Source organism: Vidua macroura, chromosome 21 (assembly GCF_024509145.1).
Source record: "Vidua macroura isolate BioBank_ID:100142 chromosome 21, ASM2450914v1, whole genome shotgun sequence".
In the NCBI taxonomy this organism is placed as follows: Eukaryota; Metazoa; Chordata; class Aves; order Passeriformes; family Viduidae; genus Vidua; species Vidua macroura.
The window spans coordinates 4,235,729-4,256,697 of record NC_071591.1 but is presented as its reverse complement, the minus strand read 5'-3'; the positions used below and the strand labels follow the sequence as shown (position 1 = coordinate 4,256,697).

General features: G+C 47.9%; 1 protein-coding gene and 1 long non-coding RNA gene across 2 annotated transcripts in view; one reads left to right on the top strand and one right to left on the bottom strand.

The window, feature by feature from the left end:
- Window positions 1-4,452: 4,452 nt before the first annotated feature.
- Window positions 4,453-20,969, bottom strand: part of DDX31 (DEAD-box helicase 31) — a 44,180-nt gene continuing 27,663 nt past the window's right edge. The window contains exons 18-20 of the mRNA XM_053996205.1: window positions 17,547-17,658; window positions 12,259-12,439; window positions 4,453-4,882 (exon numbers count right to left, since the gene is read on the bottom strand). Of these exons, the coding sequence (XP_053852180.1) occupies window positions 4,732-4,882; window positions 12,259-12,439; window positions 17,547-17,658 (444 nt within the window). The 3' untranslated portion in view covers window positions 4,453-4,731. The remainder of the gene's footprint in view (window positions 4,883-12,258; window positions 12,440-17,546; window positions 17,659-20,969) is intronic.
- Window positions 6,419-11,758, top strand: LOC128817594 (uncharacterized). The gene is made up of 4 exons (XR_008440240.1): window positions 6,419-6,507; window positions 6,615-6,766; window positions 10,958-11,141; window positions 11,609-11,758. It is a non-coding gene; the product is annotated as an uncharacterized LOC128817594 (long non-coding RNA).

Sequence of the window (20,969 nt, the reverse complement as noted above, 5' to 3'; positions counted from 1 at the left end):
CCACGCCTGGGGGCGAGAGCCCCCGGCCTTTGTGGATGGGGCCGGCTCTTTGCATGTGAATGGGGGAGTTTGGTAAATCCCCGGGCCTCGGCTGGGCGAGGAGGAGGAGGAGGAGGAGGAGGAGGAAGGGGGGTCGCTCCCAGCTCGGGGTTAATGAAGTGGGAAAGGAGTCTTTCAGAGAGGCCTGCAAACAACCCCCTCCCTGGGCAACAACCCCCGTCCCAAATCCTACATGGATTGACTTAAACCCAGGGGATAAGTGCTTTAAATTAATCTCATTGAATAAGAATGAGGCCAAACAAAACTCTTTAAAATCATATTAAAAATCTATCAAAGGACAACTTGCAGTGGGTGTGCTTTTCATTTTGTGAGCGCAAAGGCAAGGAGCATACAGCAACCTTCCTCCCATTTACACAGCAGGAATGTGAATCAAAGACATTCTCTAATATTTAATTGTCCTTGTAGCCATAGCAGATTCCTCCTCTTACATTAAGGAAGTACAAGGCTTCGTTACACGTTTGTAATTGCAATATTTAAATTTGCCATTTCACATCTGGAAGGAGCTGGAAACTCCCCTGTACCAGCAGGTCTGAGCCAGCACCGTAACACGGTGCCAGGGTCCAGTTTGTGCCACGAGGATGGTAGGAGAGAGCAGGACAGAATCCCAAGGAATCCTCTGCCCTGGGAAGAGGGATGGCTGTGCTGGGCGTGGTGGGAAGGAAAGAGCAGAGGGGACAGGAGGGCTGGAGCTGTTGCTGCCAGGGAGATCTCACAGCAGAGTCAAGCTTCAAGATAAAACAGTTTAGGGGAGACACCACAGGTTCTAAGCTGAGAGCACCGCACTTGCTACATGAACAGCATCGTGTGTGGGGGGATCTCAGCAGCCTCAAAACCTTCTGGAGGACCAACTTCACCTCCAGCCTGTGTGCAGGCACTGAGATGGGAGCTGGTGTCCCACAGCAGAAGGCAGCAGCACTGGCCCTGCACCTACAGCAGCCCCTGAGCAGGCTGGAAATGTTTCCAGAGGATGGTGCCTGGCGGGCACAATCCTGGCAAGGCCCCTGGGGTAGGACAGGCTGTGCTGAGTTGAAATTATATGAAGCAAAAGAATGGAACAATTGAGAAGCACCAGTCCCAGCAGGAAAACCTTTGGGTATTGCAGCAGTTCTGCTCCATGGATTTCTCCAGGGTACAAAGCCCAACAGACAAGCTGCTGCTGCTGCTGGTCGGGTTCTGTCAGCTCCAGGTTCTGGATCCAGAGAGTGCAGTGGGTTTGCCAGGGCCAAACACAGTCCTGGCTCTCAGGTCCCTTCCAGGCTTTTACCCAGCTCGAGGGCCACCTTCCTCCCCTCCTGGCACAGCTTTAAGCAGGACCAGCACCCCAGAACAGCCACAGCAAGAGCTGCTCTGCTGGACATGCCAGCACACACGAAGTCATTGCAATCAGCAGAATTGTTTCTAGCCAAGATATTCCATGGCTTCATCTGAGCAGCAAACAAAACTATGTCAGAATGGAAAGCCCAGAACATTGTTGCTTTTCCTGCCCTCTCCCAGGTTTATGGAGAAAACAAGGTGTTGTAAACAGGGAGGTTCTGTTGTTTTCTGCCCTGCTTAGTTATGGTGTCCTCAGCAGTCAGGGACCAGGGCTGTATCTTGTGTCTGACCCAGCCCCTGGTGTTTAACTGTGACCCTTGCCCCAAGGTGACCTCCTTGCTTTTTCCTAGTCCAAAGCCTTGCAGTGTGAACTCAAGATGCTGCAGCTGCAGAGGAGAGGAGGATGTGAGCTCCTACCACAGGTAAAGGACACGGAGCCAGAAGAGAGCTGAGAAAACACAAGTGCAGTATCAGGGTGTGAGAGCAGGGAAGGCAAACCCAGCTAAGCCCTGGTCTGACTCACAAGCAGCTTTGTAGAAAAGTTACACAGTGCCATTATTTCCAGACCAAACCCAGGTGCTTTGGGCTGCGGGGCAGTGAGGCCCTTGCCCTCCACCACAATCCAGACAAGCAAACGTGACCAAAGCCAAAACCAAAGCTGCAGTTCCACCAACCCTGCCAAACGCAGTTCCCCTCCCCTGCCAGCTGTGCAGGCAGCTCCCACCCAGCCGAGACCCCTTCAGCACACACCACATACCTCAGAGCAAGAGGGGACAAATTCAGAAGCTCAGGGCAACAACAAGTTCAGGGCTCCATGCCACAGGAGTCCACTGTCACCCCCGGCTGCTCCTCTGGCATTTGGGTGCTCAGAGGATTTGGGAACCTCTGCACACACAACACCCTGGTGCTGCAGGTGGTGATTTGCAGGTGGTGGAAATGATGGAACTCTACAGCAGCTCACAGCTCCAAGCACCACACCCTGCCCTGCCTGAATGAAAGGATGATTTGAGTGAAATCAACCCCAAACCTACCAGGCTCTTCTTGAATTGAGTGGTGCACAAGGGTGAAGCCAGCTCAGAGCCAATCTGGGGCTGCCCAAGTGTAAATAAGGGCAGAATTTGACTCCTGCCCACCCAGCCACAATTCTAACACATTTTTCTCATCAGCCTTGAAGTTTATTAGGAGAAAACTCCGCTCAACATCAGGTGCATTTCTTTTAACACTTTCTTATTCAACAATCTCCTCCTCTCTCTTTCCCTAATCCCACAAGCAGTCCGGCCCTATCTGCTAAAGATGGTGAAGCTGAAAGAAAAAGGCACTCTAATATTTTTTAAAAATCACTTTATTCATCATAACCATTTGTACTCTTTCATGCCCAGTTAATACAGGCAGCAATGAGATCTCCTGATGTCTCTCACCTATGTGCTGTTGGCTTTTTTCCTACTATTATGAATTTGCCAATAGTCCCTATTAATTCCTACGTGACAGTCAGCCAGGAGAAGGTCATGTACTTTCCCTTCATGCACAAGATCATTCCCAAACTTGCACTCTCTGCATCATTCTGAGTCATTTTCATCCTCAGGGGTTTCTTTTCTGTTTAAGTTGACATTTGCCTTAAACCTGATTGCTCTTCCAAATAGTTCTCATAACAAAATCAGGTGGGCTTTGTTGTTATTTTTAATCTAACAAATGTTTGTAACTTCATTCTCTCTGAAAAATCATGGTTAATTTGATACTGGAGCCTTTCTATCATCTTTCAGAAATGTTGAAAAAAGTATTGCAGTGAAATTGAAGTGTTTGATAATTGCCCAGGAGGAAATAAAAATTCTGGTTTCAAAAGTTACTTTCACTTCAGAAATTAAATATTTTGGGGCTGATTGCTGCTCTCCTACGATCCTTTGTATGACTCACTACACCCAAAGTAGGTGCCCTCAATTCTGCACTTACAAGGCATCATTTTCATCTGTTTATACTCCTTTTTCAGTACTTTTCTTCCTTCTGACGTCTGAAATTGCCACTATTTGAGCACTTTCTGCGCCTGCATTAAACATGCCAGGCTCAGGTCATGGTGGGCTGCTCTTCCTCATCCCTTTCCTCGAGGAAAACACGTGCAGGGAGCAGAAAGTTGTGTTTTGGCTGGTTTTGTGCTGTTCTCACCTGTGCCCTGCTTGGTGCTTGTGCTCTAGGAGGGGCTGGAAGGAGCAGAGGGAGGAATGTGGAGAGGGACAGGCGGGTGCTCACCTGTGGGAGCTGGGGGAGTTGGGAAATCTCCTGCAGGCTTTGGGGGCACTTTCCCACTCACAGGGCAGTTTGGGTTTCATTTCACACACAGTGGTGAACAAGTGCCAGCCTCAGCACACCAGGGCCATCCTGCATCCCAGTGTCCCAGTTCTCCAGTGGGAACAAGACAGATGGCAAATGGGAAAAGCAAGAAGTGAAATCCATTAGCTCAAAGCAGGCCCAGGCAAGGCAGAGAACTCCAAAAGGCTGGGTCACGACTGGCAAGGGTTTGCAAGAACCTGCAGAGGCTTTAATGTTCAGAGAGGTGAGACATCTCATACTCCCTCTGCATTACACAATCAGGAATGACAACACGCTGCAGGCAAGGAGAAGTTTGGAGACTGCTGGATTCCACTCTGGCTCCTTCCCACAGTGACAATGTTTGCTCTCAGGAGCTCTGACAGGGAGCTCTGTGCCCATGAGCTCTGCCCCAAAGGGACTGTGTGTCACTGCACTGAAGAGTTCTCCACAATCCTGCCACTGGCATCACTGCAGGTGGCAATTCTGACTAAGTGACCAGGGACAGACCTTGCCCAGTGCACAGAGAACAGGAGAGGAGGTGGCAGCAACGTGGCTTTGTTACCTGAGACAGGAGCAGAAGTGCTCCCTTTACACAGACAGGGGACAGGGCAGATTCCCCTCTCCACGGTGCTCCTGGGACACCTCCCCTGCCATGTCTACCTGGCTGGAAACAGCAAGTGAAGGGATTGTGGAGTGTTCTTTAAACAGAAAAACACCTCCTGCCTGCCCAAACTTGTCTCACTTTCATGTTGCACGCACATCACGTTTCTCTGAAAATCATATTTAACCTTCTTTTATTTTTCTTGCTAAAAAAACATCTTAGGAACACGAAGCATCTTCAGGAGGCCACATTTAATTGCAGCAGTACCACAGGACACGCCTAGATTCCATTCCACTTGGACCTATGGAATGAAGGGGAGGAGGCCAAGATCCCCAGGATCCCTCCCACATTTGCCTGATAAATTGAAACACTCCTCAGTTGATTTGGCAGGTCACCCTGACCCCCGGCTGAGGCACTCAAGCAGCTTTTACAGCCAATGACTGGAAGGGCCTGGCTTATGTTGGAATCTGCTGGTTGCCAGCTTTTCTCTGCTTTTTCTTCTTCTTCTTGACCTTGGCTCCAGCAGTGTCCATCCCACTGGAATATTCAGAGCGCAGGAGCTCAGCAAGGCGGCGTTTGCCGTGGGTCTTCTTGAGCAGCTCAGACCTGGGCAGGGGGAAGAACAGAGGAATTCAGGAATTAAGAACCCCTTTCTCCTGCTGGGTGGGTTCCTGCAATGCCACTGACAATTGCACATTAGAGAAGGAGCAGCTCCCTTTCCTTGAGGCTTGATTTGAAATTCTGCCTCATGCAAAATTAGGCATTGTTGTGACAGGTTTCCACAAAGGTGGCAAAATATCACGGCGTTTTTCAAAGCAAGCCTTTGTTCTGTACAAATGCTCTTGCAGGGTGGTGGGGAGAAGGAGGGAAGCTTGTGTGCCTGAAGGCTGATGAATGAGGTGACACAGCAGTTTGGAAATAATAATAATAATAATAATAATAATAATAATAATAATAATAATAATAATAATAGTAATAATAACAACCTAACAGAACAGCCCAATTACATTGAACAATGGAAACATTTTATAAACAGAGCTTAAATCCAGAGCTTGAAAACACAACCCCCTCCTAAACGAACCAGGGAAAAAATTAGCATGTCATGAGTCTAAACCCAACAGATCCAACAGATTTTCTTTTCTTGCAGTGTCCTGCAGCCATCACATGCACTTCACAGCCTCCCTCTCCAGAGAATGGCTTTTGCAAGGGTAGCTGCATTCTGCATGGCCACCAAACTCCAACATGGATATCCCTGCAGCCCTAAACTGCCAGCTATAAATATAAAAACCCACTCAGCATTTTCCCACCATGAGTTCTGCCACTGTCCTGCTCTATAACCTTGGGCAAATCTCACCCTCAGTTATTTAAAGTACAATCTCTGGGGTGCAGGATCAGTCACTCCCTAGCTCATTCCCATGGTCCTGGGCATGACAGGGTGTCCACAGCTACTGGTGTTGGCATGTCCCACTCTCCTCCTCATCAGCACAGAGTCACAGACTGGTTTGGGTTGGGAGGGACTCTAAACATCAACTCATTCCTTTATTCCTTTCACTAGACCAGGTCCAGCCCGAGCCCCTTCCAGCCTGGCCTTGAACACCTCCAGGGTGCACCTCTCTGAGCAAGTTCTAGTAAGGACTTGTGTCAAGTGTTTCCAGAAAAACAGAACAGAAACCTGTCTGTCCCTCTGCACACGAGGGAGCTGGACTGACCAGCAGCCCCACACCCACGCCAGCAAGCTTTGGTGACAACACAAGGACTCAGCAGTCCTAAAGGTGACACCTTCTAGCCTTGCCTCAAAGTGCCCTCAAAGTGTCCTAAAGGTGACACCTTCTAGCCTTGCCCTCAAAGTGTCCAAACCCATGCTGGGCGTTGAAGAGAAGGAAGAAATTCAGGCTGCAGCAATGGATCAAGGCATTCAGTAGGCCAAACACACAGGGCAGACGAGGGAAGTGAACTCCTGGCTGCCTGCGGCGTTTGCTCGCTCCCTTCCCACAGCCTGTGCAGGTGTATCCTCTGCTCAGCCCCCTCCACCAGTGGGTGAGGTTCCTATTTGACACTTTGATTGTTGTCTCCAAGCATTTCCTACAGTAATTCCTGGGTTTCCAAGCAACAGACCAGTTTACTTAACAACAGGGAACTCTCTGCTGCAGAAGGACAAGGAATCCACCAGTAGCTGCAGGGCTGAGCTGCAGCTCAGCAGGGATGTTGTCCAACACTTTATTATCAATCAGGTGAAATTGCTGCCCAATTAGTAAATCAATACTCCCTGCTGAGGTGATCAGCTGTGCACAGAAAAGCAGGGATGCAGGGAAAAGGGAGCTTTCTCCCTCTAACCCAGGGCCACAAAAATCAATGGAGTTGTGCTGTGGAACCTGTGCTCATCACAGACAGAAGAAGAGCAGCTGTCAAGGCCCCGTGTAACCATGAGATGGAAGAGCTACAGGGAACAGCACCTGCCTGCAGTGACAGCACACCAGGAAACTGCACCAGGTCAGGAGCCCTGATTCCTGCTGTGAAGCTGCAAATTCCCCTCTCTGCCCAACTGGTGACAGTCTCTGGGGCTCTGCCAGAGCAGCAAGATAACCACAGGGCACCTTCCCTCAGCCAGGTTATGAGACAAAGCCCAGGAGAACTGACCAAGACCTTAACACTCACCCCTGAGCATCCTTGAGCAAGGTTTTTAATCTCTTTGGCCTCCATGTCCACTCTCCCAGCTCCCTGTGCTTTCCCTGATGCTAAGGGCTGGTTGGGTGTTAATTTAAGGGAGGTGTGTGGTGATACTGTGGCAAAAAGCTTCACAGAAAGGCTGTAAGTGTAAAGATGCATTTGCACCACAGACAGAACCCATGTTCCCATCACTGGAAAAACACATGGATGATGAGCATCTCTTGCTGTGATCTCATGTCTAGGTATCATGGTATACTGAGACAGAGGAAGGAATAAAAGACTCAGGTTCAGAGCTGCCTGTGCACATCTGTAATTAAGCTACAACCTCACAAAAGCTGGTACCAATACCCTCAGCAGAGAGACAATAAGCAAAAAGAGGAACTGTCCCCAGATGACTTTGTTATCTCCTGAAAGGCTGGAAAAGACCAGGCCAAAGTTTTAGAGACAAAAAAAAAAAAATTCTGTTATCCTCCAGAAAACTGGGATTATTTTATTCACTGTTTAAACATGACAAACTTGCTAAATACATCACTGAATGATGAAAAGGCAGGAGAGGAACATCTGGAAGAAAAAGTGTGCAGTGAAGGAAAGAGTAAAATCCTTCTTTCCTCTGCTTCAGTTCCCTTCTGCACCCACTTACAGAGCTGTTCCCAGCATGCTGCTCCCCTTCCCCACCTGGGAGCCACAGTGACCTTAGGGATGCTGCTGCTGCCCAACCCTCCATCTCTGAGGAAATCTGAATGGTTTGGACTGATCTCTTTCTCCTGGGTCTTGTTTTCTGGCTCAGAAGATGCCTCTGCTCATTTTTTCACCTCAGTGGTGAGTGAGCTTGTTCTTGGAGGTGTCTCTCAACCTGGCTGGCACCACTGCCTGCTCCTTTGTCTTGCTGTGTGAGATGCTGCTGCAATGCAGTGCACAGGTGTAGTGACCTTTAACCAACTCCCAGCATCTGCAGCATCCAAAGGCTCCCAAATTGCTCCAGCTGAGGAAGGAGGAGGATGAAGTTCTGACACACACTCCCAGAACTCATGGTGTGTCTTTGGAGGAGACCCGAGGAGGCCGTTCCATTTATCAGAAAACATTTCAACGTGGATTGCACTATCAATCTGCCTGACAGCATCTCCAACAGCTCCTTGACACTGTGCCAGCAGCAGAGCTGGGTTACCTCTGGGCCAAGGCTGCTGCAACACCTGCTTTTCCTACTTATAGCATTGGATGAACCATCTGCAGCCAATGCAACCCTGTTTGGGTTGGTTTTGCTGCTGTTGTTTTTGCAGAGTGGGGGCAAGAAATCCATCAGCAATCCTACACTGCTCTCGACAGGTCAACAGATGGCCCAGGTCCTCTGCTTCCAGCTGATGCAGATGCTTGAGAAGATCAAGGAAAATGATTACCCAGCCAGAATGAGCACCAAGCCTGTTCCAGAACACTCAGGGCAGGGTGGTCTCCACACTGGGATGTGCTGAACAGCAAAGCCCACCTTGTTCTACTGAAGTCAAATGCATTTCAGCCACACAGAAACCCCAGTCTCACTTCCACTGCCATCCCTTGGTCTTCACCCCATGGGAAAAGGACAAAAGCAGCACTGGGAGGCTGGGATCCTCCCAGGATTCTTGCTTCTGTCAGGCCTTTTCCCAGCCTAGAGAACAGAATACACTTCAGTTACAGAGAGATGACAATTTTTGGTGCACAGCCCCCAGCACAGAGGTTTTCCAGCTCTGTGTGCAAGCACTGTTAACTTGATTAGAGATGGAGCAAAAGCTCTGTGCTGCAGCCACAGTGGAACAGGACAGTAATAAAGGGCACTGCTGTATGCAGGAAACAATCAGATGGATTTTACAACTATAAAACTTTAATTTCATATGAGGATTTCTTTTATAACATTGTGATGTGGTAGCCAGGACTCACCTGTGTCCCTGAACTGCCTTAATGAAGAGTGATGGTGATGCTTCCTTTCACAGCAGCCATGTCTCTTACTCTCATTTTTGGCTCCATTTGCCCATGGATACATGCTCTTACCTGAGCTCCAGTTTGGCTTTCTAGAGCAGACTGCCCAAAGTGAAATTCCCAGTGGGCAGAATTCCAAAGCTGCATTTTGACTAATTAAGTGGTATCAGGAAAGCTCTAAATATGCACATAAAAACTGGCAAGCAAAGTGCTTCTAATGATGAGACAATTGCTGTGCAGGGAGGCCCAGCTGCAGCCTTGAGTCACAAGCCCTGTATTTTTTCAAAATTGTCAATGCCAAGATGTTCAAAAGTGGAACCAAGGATGTGAGGTTAGAGAGAAGGTAAAAGGCCACGAGTTTGCACCCAAATGAAACTGCTGCCCTGGCCATGGGGAGGACACAGGGCTACAAGGTCTGTTTCTCAGGAATTGTCTGATTCTATCTGACCGTGCTGAAGAACAATTAACACAATGATCCTGCAGCCAAAGCCTTCAGGCCATGCCCATCTCCACATCAGAGCAATGGCACTGTGCTAATGATGTACAGCAGTGCTCTCAAACACCTCTTCCTGATCCCATTTCATTTGAATCAGCTCAGACCTGGGCAGGGGAAAAAGCAGAGGAATTCAGGAATTAAGAACTCCTTCTCCTGCTGGGTGGGTTCCTGAAACCCACCTGAAACTCTGAAGCATGAGGGGGTTTTCACCTTTGTTTTTATATCACTTTTTGCATATGCTGTAGCAATTCTTGATACTCGTAAGTAAATTCAATCCTTCTGAGCATTTCTTGCATCAGAAATTCCTGTAGCAGGGAGCTCCACAGAATCAGCTGAACTGAAGAGTCATCTTTCTTTGTGATGGCCTGAACTCACAAAAAAGCCAAATTAAGTTGCAACTGCTCACTGCAGTGAAAGCCTTTGGGGGCACACACTGGCCTTCCTGATTTCAAAGGGAAAGCAGACCCTCAGTTGATCCAGAATGCAACAGCCTGAGCAGCACAGGGATGGCAGTGGGTCTTTGGCATGTGCATTGTGAAGGAGTCAAAAGACAAGTCTATCTGGCCTGTCAGCCACTTCCTCGGCGTGCTGCGACTCCACAGAGAAGCAAGGACAGCTAATCCCTCACTGGAGGTGGGATCAGCTTCCTTGCCTCTACCCTGCAGTCAAAGCATGAGCCCAGACACTGACTAAGCTGATGTGCTGTAATTCAATATGCAGTATCTGGTTCGTGTGCTCATCTCTCACCTCAACACAGCACTGCAACTTTCAAAAAACATCGCCAGCAATTATTTTTTCCGTCTTCAGATCGGGTTTTGCAGGATCTGCTGCAGCTAAGGGGACAGCTGGTTTGCACAAAGACCTCTGAAAAATGCATGGAAGTTGACATGGGCATTGAGAAGAGGGCTGCTCCCACATTTCAGCACTGAAACATCACACACCTGGCTGCTCCCTCTCACTGTCTCACCTTCCCCGAGCAGGCTCTCCAAGGAGGCGCCAAGCACAAAAGGAGACTTCAAAAGAAATGAAAAGTTTTCTTTGTCCTCCTAAGGAAACATTTAATGATTGCCTTTACCCCACTTTCAACCTGGAGTGCCTGCTCTTTATTCTCTAGGCAGGTGCTGAGAGATGAGGCTTTAGTGAGCAGCCTGATTAAAAACCAGTATCAGATGTTGGGAGACAATGTGTAATACGACAACCAACACTCACAGCATCATGTGAGAAATATAATTTAAAAGATTGCTCTGTGACTGTGCTGTTATAATTTCAAGCCTTGCATTTTACATTTAGAAACCATTTGTCTTCTAAATGGCAGGCTAAGTTTTGCTTTCTGCTTTGTCAGTGTGAAATCAAAAGCAATTCTCTAAGTTAATAGCATAATCTTGGATTTATGCAAGTGCAAACTGAATTTGAATCAATATTCACTTTCTCTAAACTATCCTATAAATACTAATATACTCTCTCCCTTTTTTTGTTTATTTTTTAAAGTACACACAGAGAAAGCTGATTAAAGCCAAGTTTCACAGGCAGGAACAATTATTGCACATCACAACTTTGGCTATTTTTTGCAGGGTCTTAACTTTGCAGATGCCCTCGGATTTGAAATCTGGAGCTTGAGCCGTGACAGAGCCGTGCAAAGTCTGCCCACTTTCCCTGAGCTGCAATTCTGTGATCCACGTGCAAATGAGCTCTCAAATCACTCTCAGACCATTTGCTCCAACACCTCCACATCCCCCAACCCCACACGTCCTGTGTGTAAGTACCTACTGTATCTTGAGCTTGTCTGTGCTATAATGGGATGAAGACTTGGGTAGGAGGAACCCCCATCTAAAAGAGGTTTGTAACAAGGGAAAAAGTAGCTCTAACAGAGTAGCAACATCACAGGAACAGAGAGAGGCATTGTTACAGGCCAAGTAATCCTGTGACACGCTACTGTCAGTCATAGCTTGACACCCTGCTGGGCCAGCAAGACATCAAAGCCCACCCCATACCATCTTACATGCTCTTTATCAGCTAATCAGGCTATTCTTCCCGAAATAAAGCTCCCTTAAATCCCCTGCTCACAGGGGCATTCCCATCCTGTTGCCCATCTGCTGAGGAGGGTCAGCTGGAGCAGGAGGCAGAGCAGTGGCCTGTCCCTGGTGGCTGCTGAAAGCAGGACAATGCAGGCTCCAACTTTTTATTTTCAAATCCCTTCCCCTTGCATTTTTTTCTTTTCATAGGATAGGTGCATGTGCAAGAGAAGTGCCCAGCCCTGGAACAATTATGTGGATTAGTGCTTTAATTGCATGGCTAAGGCTTGCTAACGGGGTTTGTAGCAACAATTACACGGAAAGAGTCACAACTAATGCTGATAAAGAAAAAAGATTTTCCTCCTTTGAACGATTGCAATGATTTTACTGGCAAGGCAGAGGTTTGGATCCTGCCATTGCACTGGGGAAGAGAGCGTGTCCTCAGCATTGTGATCCCAAGAGAGAGGATTATCTGTCCTGTGGAACCAACTCAGAGCAGCCAGGATCAGATGCACTGAGCACCTTCAGCTCCCTTGCAGGCACAGAAGAGGGTTCAGGGCTCCTCCAGCAGCATCAGGGAGTCTCCAACTCCTTACACAGAACAGGAGGACCCAGAACAGCCCTGAGCACACTCTAGAGGGGATAGAGCTGCAACTCTGGGCTTGCTGCAGACTATTCTCAGGAGAGATCCCACAGGATTTTGCAGAAATGCCTTTGCCAGAGCTACTCGCACCTCCAGGTTTGCAGAAGGATCATTTCTACCAACAGATCTGCTTTTTTTTACACTCGATTCCTGGAGCAAGCCCAACCACCTTGAGGAGCAAAGCACAGCACAGCTCAGGAACATCAGACTGACCTACCTGTTTGGTCTTGGTTTGGTTTTCCTCTTTGAGCCTGCAGTTGGAAGAGCAGTCAGGTTCTGGGGGGCATCTCTCAGCCCAAAGCTCTTGGCCACATGACCCAGGTGGAGAGATTTGATGTGGAAGATGTGCTTGAGATCCCTGGGATAGGTGGTATAGGCACAAAGGAAAGACTGCAGTGCTGAGGGGAAAGAAAAACACCAGTGAATTCTGTTTGCTGCTGCATTTTTATACACATACACACACACTTAAAGATTCAGCTGCTCCATCTGAAAGGACGTGGGGCTGGTCCTTTGGGACACCTTCTGGTCAGCAGCTGGCAGCAAAGGGTGGCATGTTAAAAACCTGTGAAGGTTGCACAGTACTGGTACAATCCCAAAAGGGGAAGGTAAGTGCTGGGGAGGTGTTAGGAACTGAAACAAAGCTCCATTGAATTGCACTGGGTTTGGCTCCTGCAAGGCTGCTCCTTTGGCCACAAAAGGTGAGTTTGTGGCATTTCCCTCAAGTCATTGACTCTGAGTGGCAGCAGATAAGAGGAGAGCGGGAAGAGAGATGCAGGGACGAAGACAGAGAAGCATGGAGATGGCACAGGAAGACTCCTCTGATATTAGAGTCCCAGTAGTCCATGCATTTTTCACCAGTTACCAGCTAGTCCCTTATAAATATCTGAGAGCCGGATGGATTTCCTGACTCATCAGCACACTGAGAACAGAGCTCACCTTCTCAAAAGGGAAAAATAATAGAACTGTGTGCAAATTTCCCTTCCCATCTTTATATTCCTGTAATGCCCTTCCCTCAGGGCTCATTGCTCTAAAGACAATCATCCACTAATATGAGCACTACCTCTGCTCCTCCCCGTCCCCTGAACGTTCACTACACCCGGGCTGGCCCCTGCTCTGGGAATAGAGGGACTTCCAGGAAGGAAACTCTGCAGCTCACAAAATGCCTCCCCCCTCAATCCCCTGCTGCTCCTCTGCTTGCTAAACCCTCCTGTGTCCCCCCAGCCCTCACTCCAAAGCACCTCCTGCATCTTCCTCTCCCTCTCACTCCTGACAGCAGTGAGCTCTAAACTCTCACCTCTCCTGCCCTTGCCTGTTGAGCCACCAGACCAGCAAGTTTGCCCACAGCTTATGTCTAATCTCTTGGCAGCAGCCGGAGATTGGAGTTTATGAACAGTAATAAAAATGTCATTTTAGCAGATCAGCTCCTGGAAGGACCCAGGGAATCCATCAAAGCTCTGTTTACTGAGCAAAGCGAACTCCTTTTCCCAATCGATGAGAAGAAAAGATTGAGGTTTTTGCACCTTCTTCCCAATTTCACAATGCTGCTCTTTTAGAGGCTTCTGAGCACCGAGAGACCTGTGTTTTCCCAAAAAAGAGAATGATAAATTCCAAATACTGTCTCAGTCTCCTGTCTGAAGGCCATCCTTCTGAGAGCTTATAAACCAGCTCAAATGCTCTCAAAACTCTTGTTCTGCTGCTTTTTTTTTTTCATAAAGTTATTGGTCAAATTCACCTACGAGAAGGTGTAACACTTCAAAGGGAACAATAGGAACTTGCTCCTGTTTTGAATTCAGTCCCATTGGAGCTAATACAGCTGTCTGCCTCACAGCACTTGAAATGGCTGATACTAAAGATCCTGTTATTATGAAGCCTGAGCTCACCTCCCACAGCTGGGCAGAGAGGAAAAGCTGCTGGTACCAGCTCCCCAGGAAAGTGTCAAAGGCTCTCCTCTTCCCAAAGTCCTGACAGACACCTGCCAGAGCCAGCTGTGAGTCAGAGCACACAGAACCAGGGAGAGCTGCAAGGCACTAGCCCAGAGCTGAACTGAGAGCCTGGCTGGAGCTGCAGGTCACAGTGCCCAGGAAACTGCCTCACCTCCGAGCAGCTCAGAGCTGAGATGTTCATTACAGCACTCATGAGATTGAAATGCAGACCTTTGTGGATGAGATTCTTTTAAAAATCTTTACTATCAGGTCTTTAGACCTCTCATTGTTGCCAGAGCCATGTTTTCTGGCTTTTATGTGCAATTAGAGTGGCCAGATATGGAATGCTTTATTGGATTTTTTTAAAGTTGAAATTCTTTTATGATTTTGTGATCAAAGAGACAGAGCTTTAGGAAAACAACTCACAAAGACTGGTACAAGTGCTGGTCAGGCCATAATTCATGTACAGGGGTCCTTACCTTGATGCCACAGGAAGAAACAGCCTGAGCTGTTGAGAGTTTTTATCACACCAACACAAGTCTAAGGTAACACGGACTGGCTTGGAGTGGGATTTGGACTTGTGCTCATGTAAGACAGAGGATTTAGATTGGTCCTTTGCACCCCTGCATTCCCATTTTTCTCCAGGAAATACAAGTGTGGAAAATCAAAGGAAGAAAAGAAAAAAGCCAGCGTGTTCTATGTGTGATGGGGGTTAGATGGTTGGGTGTTATTTTAAAAAGGGTAATGGGATATGAAAGGGAGACAGGTGACATAACCTGTTCACCAGGCTCTCAGCTGGCAGCCAGCTCCCAGCACTGGCCCCAGGGCACAGCCTCAGCATGGCTGGATAAACTGGGAGGCACTTTGCCAGAGCAGGAGGGAAGGATGCACCAAAACCACCACGGATTTGAGCACTGTGCCACAGCCCTGGGCTCCTGTGACTCAGCTGTCTCTCTCCACACACAGGAGCTGAGGACAGAAAGGAGGATGCAAAAAGCTCAACTGCTGGCTGTAAAGCTGGGAAATGAGGAGGAGGAAAGCAGGGTTTGCTTCCTTACCCTCTCTGTAACTCAGGGGTTCACAGGATCAGTCTCCTGAGCTCCTTCTGGCCCCACAGCTCGGAAATGAAGCACCTATCACCATGCAAAGCCTTGGGATGAGCATCCTCCACTTCCCAAAAGGGGCTCCAAAAGGTTTATCCTTCAGGTAGCAGGGCCCAGGCAGACCCTTCCTCCCACCCATCTCACTGCTGATCAGTCAATCAAGTTTGAAGGGCAGCACCTTCCCTGAACCATTTGATTTGAGTGTGAAAAGCACGGGACCCAGAGGCAGAAGGGGAGAGCGGGCAGGGAGCCACTCGCCTTTTGAAAGCAGGCTGCAGTGCAGACACTGCTTATTAACATTGACTAGGTCAGAAAATGGGGAGAAACAGAAAAAGAGAGAGAAACAAATGCATCTCTGGCACAGTTTCCAATTGATTGTCTGCCATGAAAGCAAAAGCCAGCTGCCATGTTAATTATTCATGATGCCTGGCTCAGAGGGGAGGAAGAGGGGCTTATGGAAGCCACTCAGCAGTGGAAAATTTGCATATGTAGATAGCAGAGTTGGAAAAAGAGGTGGAGTGCTCCTCTACAAGATAAATGGGATGCACAGTATTTCAGCATTTCCTGATGTATTTTCTGTGCTTCTTTTCTGTGGCTAAAGAAGTTATTAGTGCTGAGGTCAGCAACAAGTGTGTGTGTGTGGGTGTGTGCACAGTGGCACTGCGTAGAGAGGAACCACAGAGGTTTTTTAGGTGTGACCAGAGTTATTCACTGGTTGTTCCTGTCACAGGCATTTCAGGTTAGAAGTTTGCATGGGGTACAAGAAATCCCAAGAGAGCAGGAAGAAGCTCATCCATGCAGAATGAAGGATTATGATTGTTGTAGTCACATGCTTTGAGATTGTGGATTTAAAAGAGCAGCTACAAAACCACACCACACACCTGAAAATGGGTGCAAGCTGCTTGTCTAGCAAGTCCAACACTTTCACTGCAGAAGGAAAGTGTTTGAAAACCCCAAGGAACTGAAATCAGCACTCTGCAACTGCTGGAGGTGGGGTGAGATTTCAGCCCAGGGATGTGCAGTGGTGGGGGGAGAGCAAAGAGTGAAACAGCAGAATTTCAAATCCTTTGCCCCTCAATACAGCCACACATAACAAAAAAAAAAAAACCATGCAGAATAATTGGGGTAAGCAGAGAGTCACAGGAGATACTCTGGTTGCTCTGCTGTGTCATCACCTGAGAAGGGAGTACAACTTTCAGAAAAAAACAGCACCTCTGACCTCCTGAACAATCACTTCTCAAGATTCCAAACAGTTTTCATGCTGAACTTAATTTTTATCTTGAGAACAGCCTCTCCTTCTCCAGTTTCTCCAAACATTGTATAGCTCCAAGAGCAATTTCCCCATATGGTTTTGGACCCCTTGGAAGGTGATTTCAGAAGGTGAGCACACAAGGCACACCTGTCCCACACCTGTATGCAGGTGCACACAGCAGGAACACAGAATGGTAAACAGGAATGATGCAGACCATTCAAATCCATCTCACCAGGACCCCCTTGAATTGGAAATGCTGCAGAACTGAAAAAACTTCTATACAAGCTTAAAGAGCAGGGCTTGACTCAGAGCAATGAGGTAAAAAAGAAAACAATCAGGAAGGGAGATGTGGGAAGAGGAGAAACAAAAAAAGGGGAAAGGCTCCTAAATACTGTGAGGAAGAATGGCTTAGTCTCTTTCATAAAGGGTTTGCATTTTGTGGACTTGTCTCAGTAACTCTGAGTCAAAATCCAAGTAATTGCCCAGGAGCTCTGGGGCCTGACTTCCCACGGTGCCTACCCTGCACCACCTTTATGGCTTCTCTCAGGGGACAGTTTGGTGTTTCTTTTCCTACCACATCCCCAGCAAGATCTTAATCTTTCTCCCAAATCTGTCTTCCTCTCGATTTTCCAAACTGAGAGGAAGAAGGGCAGAGTCTCTTACACTGCTCAGTGACAACTGCTTGGAAAAGATGGCACATCAAACCCCAGACTTGTACACAGCTACAATTATCAAGTCCATCCCAGTTTTTATTCTTCCTGCCTTTTTGAGTTGTTGCCCTTCTCTCTTTTACCTCCCATCCCACTCAACCAGCTCCAATCCAAGATCCTTTCCTGGTCAGGGTTGCATCCTGCCTTTCAGGCTTTAAATTCACCCCTGGGGTGAACTGGAGGCATCTGATGGGAATTGCAGCAGCATGTGGTGGAGGAAGTCACCCATCCCCTTCCCAGCACAACACACACAACCCACTCGCTCCTGTGATTGGGTCAAAGCCCTTGGATGTGAATCCCACTGAAAGCCAAGACTAAATCTCATTTGCACGTAATACGGGAACGCCAGAAATTAACATTTAATATCACCACAAAGCCTTCTGGGCCTGCCTCAGCCCCCTGCAGAGCCCAACGGCCCCAAAATGTTTCTTCCAGGCCTTTTCCCTGATGCTGTGCCCCAGAAGAAAACCTTGGCAGCTCCTCTGAGCCCTGGGATAAGTGGAAGGAAACTCACTGACCTTTCTTTGCCCACTGGACAGTCGCCTCGCTGGAATGGACGTGATTTTCAAATTTTGTCTGCAGGACCGTGGCCCTCTCCCGGACTTCCTGAGGGTTCTTGCCACAGGATCTCTACCAGGGAGGCAGGAGGATTAGAGGAAAGAGAGAATTTGAGTCAGGAATAATGAAGCAGTTTACAATAGATTTAATAACAGTAAAATCACACAGCAACTACCCAGGGGCCAACAAAGGTAATCCTCTCAATATTACTAGAGGAAAAAAAAAAATCCAGATAAAGATGTTAAAGTCAGAGCAGCCAGTGAGCACTGTGTGGTGGGGAGAACAAATCAGTTTTAATTTTGTGTTTTCTAACATCTATCACGTATCTTTTCCCCTTGCTTTTCTCTTCCCTTCCCTTTTTGTTTTTGCTTCCAGGTACAACAGGCCAGATCCCACTTCTAGTTTCCATTGGAATTATTTGGAATAACTCCCCCCAGACCCCGCAGTGACAGTTTCAGAGTGATGCTGCAAGCTCCCACCCCTGTACACTTCTCCAAAACACCCAGGGCAGGAGACCACGAGATCCACAATCACCCCAAGCTCCAGAGAAGAGACAAATTCAGCACCTGTGAACAAAGGCAACCAAATGAACTTCTCATGAATTCCAGCATGGACTTCTACATGAGGCTTCCTGACTGCCAACACATCATGTTTGACTGGAACTGCCATCACTTGGCTCCTCTAGAGCAGGACAAGCCCCTTGCACCACAGGCACGACAGAATAAACTTCCTCAGGCCAAAAGGGCAATTTTGCACGTGTTCCAGCTTTCCTGGGATCAGACTGTAGGATGCAGTTCAGGAAATGGAAAACAAACATTCCTGGGAGCAAGCTGTTACTGGGAGGAGAAGAGAGGCTCTCTCCCTCTCTGAGGGATCCAGGCAGAGCAAGGAAATGTGGACCAGAAAACAAGTGAAATTTTTGATGGAAAGCTGACAGCAAAGTGCATAGCCAAGCGTCCATGGATGTGCACCTCTCCCAGCAAAGGGCCACAGTTCTCCAGTGTGACTCAAGACAGGAACCAGCATCCAAGAGTGAGAGTGCCAGATCCAAGGCAGCAACCTGACAGTGGTCAGACCCCTCACCCCAGCAGGGCTGACTGCATACAAACATCCAGCTCCTGGGATTCTGGAGCAGCCCTGTGCCAAGGCAGCAATCCTGCTGTTCCTCCCTAGCAGATCTGCATGCTAATGCTGCAAACCCCTCTTTCCTCTGCACTACTGCCAGTCCAGAGGAGCCACATCCCACTGACACCACAAACAAACCCCAGGGACTGTGGGAGCTGCCAGCACCTGACACAAAATGCTCTCCTATGCCAGGTGTGCCACTCTGTACCCAACAGCAAATGTGCCCAGAGACAGACCCCAAATGTAGTTTAAATGCCCTGCACTGTGCCCTCTCTGAAACTCAGGATCCCACAGCTTCCAGAATTCCAGGTAATTCCTCAGCAAAGCAAACACACCTGGGGCTGCAGCTCCTGCTCATTCACTGCCTGGACTGACTGTCCACCTGCACCTCCAAGAGCAGCCTGGCTATTGTAACTCATTAACTCTCCTAGATCTCTGGTCTCTGGTGTCTCCCAGTCCTCTCAAGAAAGGCTCACAGAATCCATCTCACAGAATCACAGCATCATTTAGGTCAGAAAAGACCTCCAAGATCATCGAGTCCAAACTTTGATCATCACTTTGTCAACCAAACCATGGCACTGAGTGCCACATCCAGTTTTTCCTGAACACCTCCAGGGATGGGGACTCCACCACCTTCCTGGGCTTCCATTCCAATGCTTGACCACCCTCGCAGTGAAGAAATTCTTCCTGATGTTCCACCTGAACCTTTCCTGGCACAGCTTGAGGTTGTGTCCTCTCCTCCTGTCCTCGTTCCCTGGGAGCAGGTCCTGACCCTCACCTGGCTGCACCCTCCTGTCTGTGAGCTGTCTTCCCTGAACCTCTTTTCCTCCAGGCTCATCCACCCAAGTTCCCTCAGCTGCTCCTCACATAATTTACCCTCTGGACCCTTCCTCAGCTTTGCTGCCCTTCTCTGGACACTCCTTTCACAGGTTCCTTTGACTTCAGGTGTGCCCTGAAGCTGAGACCGCCCCCAGCCAAGGGCCCTGCAGAGGTTCAGTGACCCCCAAGTGGAGCTGCCTGCCCGAAGTGGCCACTCCTTGTTGTCACTACCAAGTTTCCACCGACGTGAAACACAAAACTTTCTGGCCCCGCCTGCTCCTCCCGGCCCCCAGCACTTTCCTTTTGTTAAGCCTCCTGGCAGCACCAAGTGTCACCTTCCCAGCGCTTTTTAATATGAATGTGAAATTAGTGAGGTTTGCCCTTTCCCCTGGCGGACAGAATCCTCTGTTATTAAAAAGTAAAGCACTTTAATAATGAAAACTTTTTCTCTTTTTCCTGTGTTTTAACTGTTTAAAATTAATGAGAAGGGCATAACGGTTGTCAAAGCGATATTGAAAGCTGGGTAGCCAGGACCGAATAAGCACGAAAATCCCTCCAGAGTGTTAAATAAACAGTGCTTCAGCCCCCTCTGAATCCCTGTGTTGGTTATTGTATACATTCTGTAACAGCACTCAGAATAGATCTGAGCACCAGGGAGGCAGAAAGGTTTCAGAATTCCAATAAAGGCCTCAAATTAAAGACAGCCTGGTGCGAATTCCAGGAGAAAATTAAAGAGACCTCAAGCTTAAGTGACAGGTGACTTGCTTCTGTGTCACAACTGTCAGGGGATTTAGTGATAATATGGCAATATATTACAAAGGACTTTTCTTATTCCCCCCTTTAGGTTTCAAAATGAGGCATCTCTTCTTCCTGGTGCTGGGGGAAAATAAAAAAAAAAGTAAGACAAAAATGAGGGATAAAAAGCTAGGTGCATAATTTCCAAAGTGTGAGGTCAGTGCAAGAGATATAAATAAAAAAAAAAAAAAAAAGCAAATGGCAGGAAACATAATGTCCTCGGAAAACAGCTTCTCCCCTCCTCCCATCTCCACTTTGTCTTTTATCCCCTTCAGACCCTTGAGACAGAATTCATTTTAAAATTGCACCCTAATGGGCATGAAAAAAAACCTGTGTTTGATTCCTGTCTTCCAGGGAGGTTCATCTAAAAAACTAAAAAAAAAAAAAACCCACCCCAATAATAATAATAAAAAAAAAAATCTAAATTTAAAACTGACTCAGAGGCAAACTGTGAAAATAAAACCTGCCCATGACTGAGTGTCTGGACAGATCAAATAAATCAGTGCTACTGGAAGGGCATGGAAGCCATTCCACGTGTTTTACTCACACAGGCAAGCTTTAATCCTGGTTTGGATGAGCAGGACAATTAATTTGAGACCTTACACATTTTTCCAAGACCCCAAAGATAAAAGCCTACCCCAGAG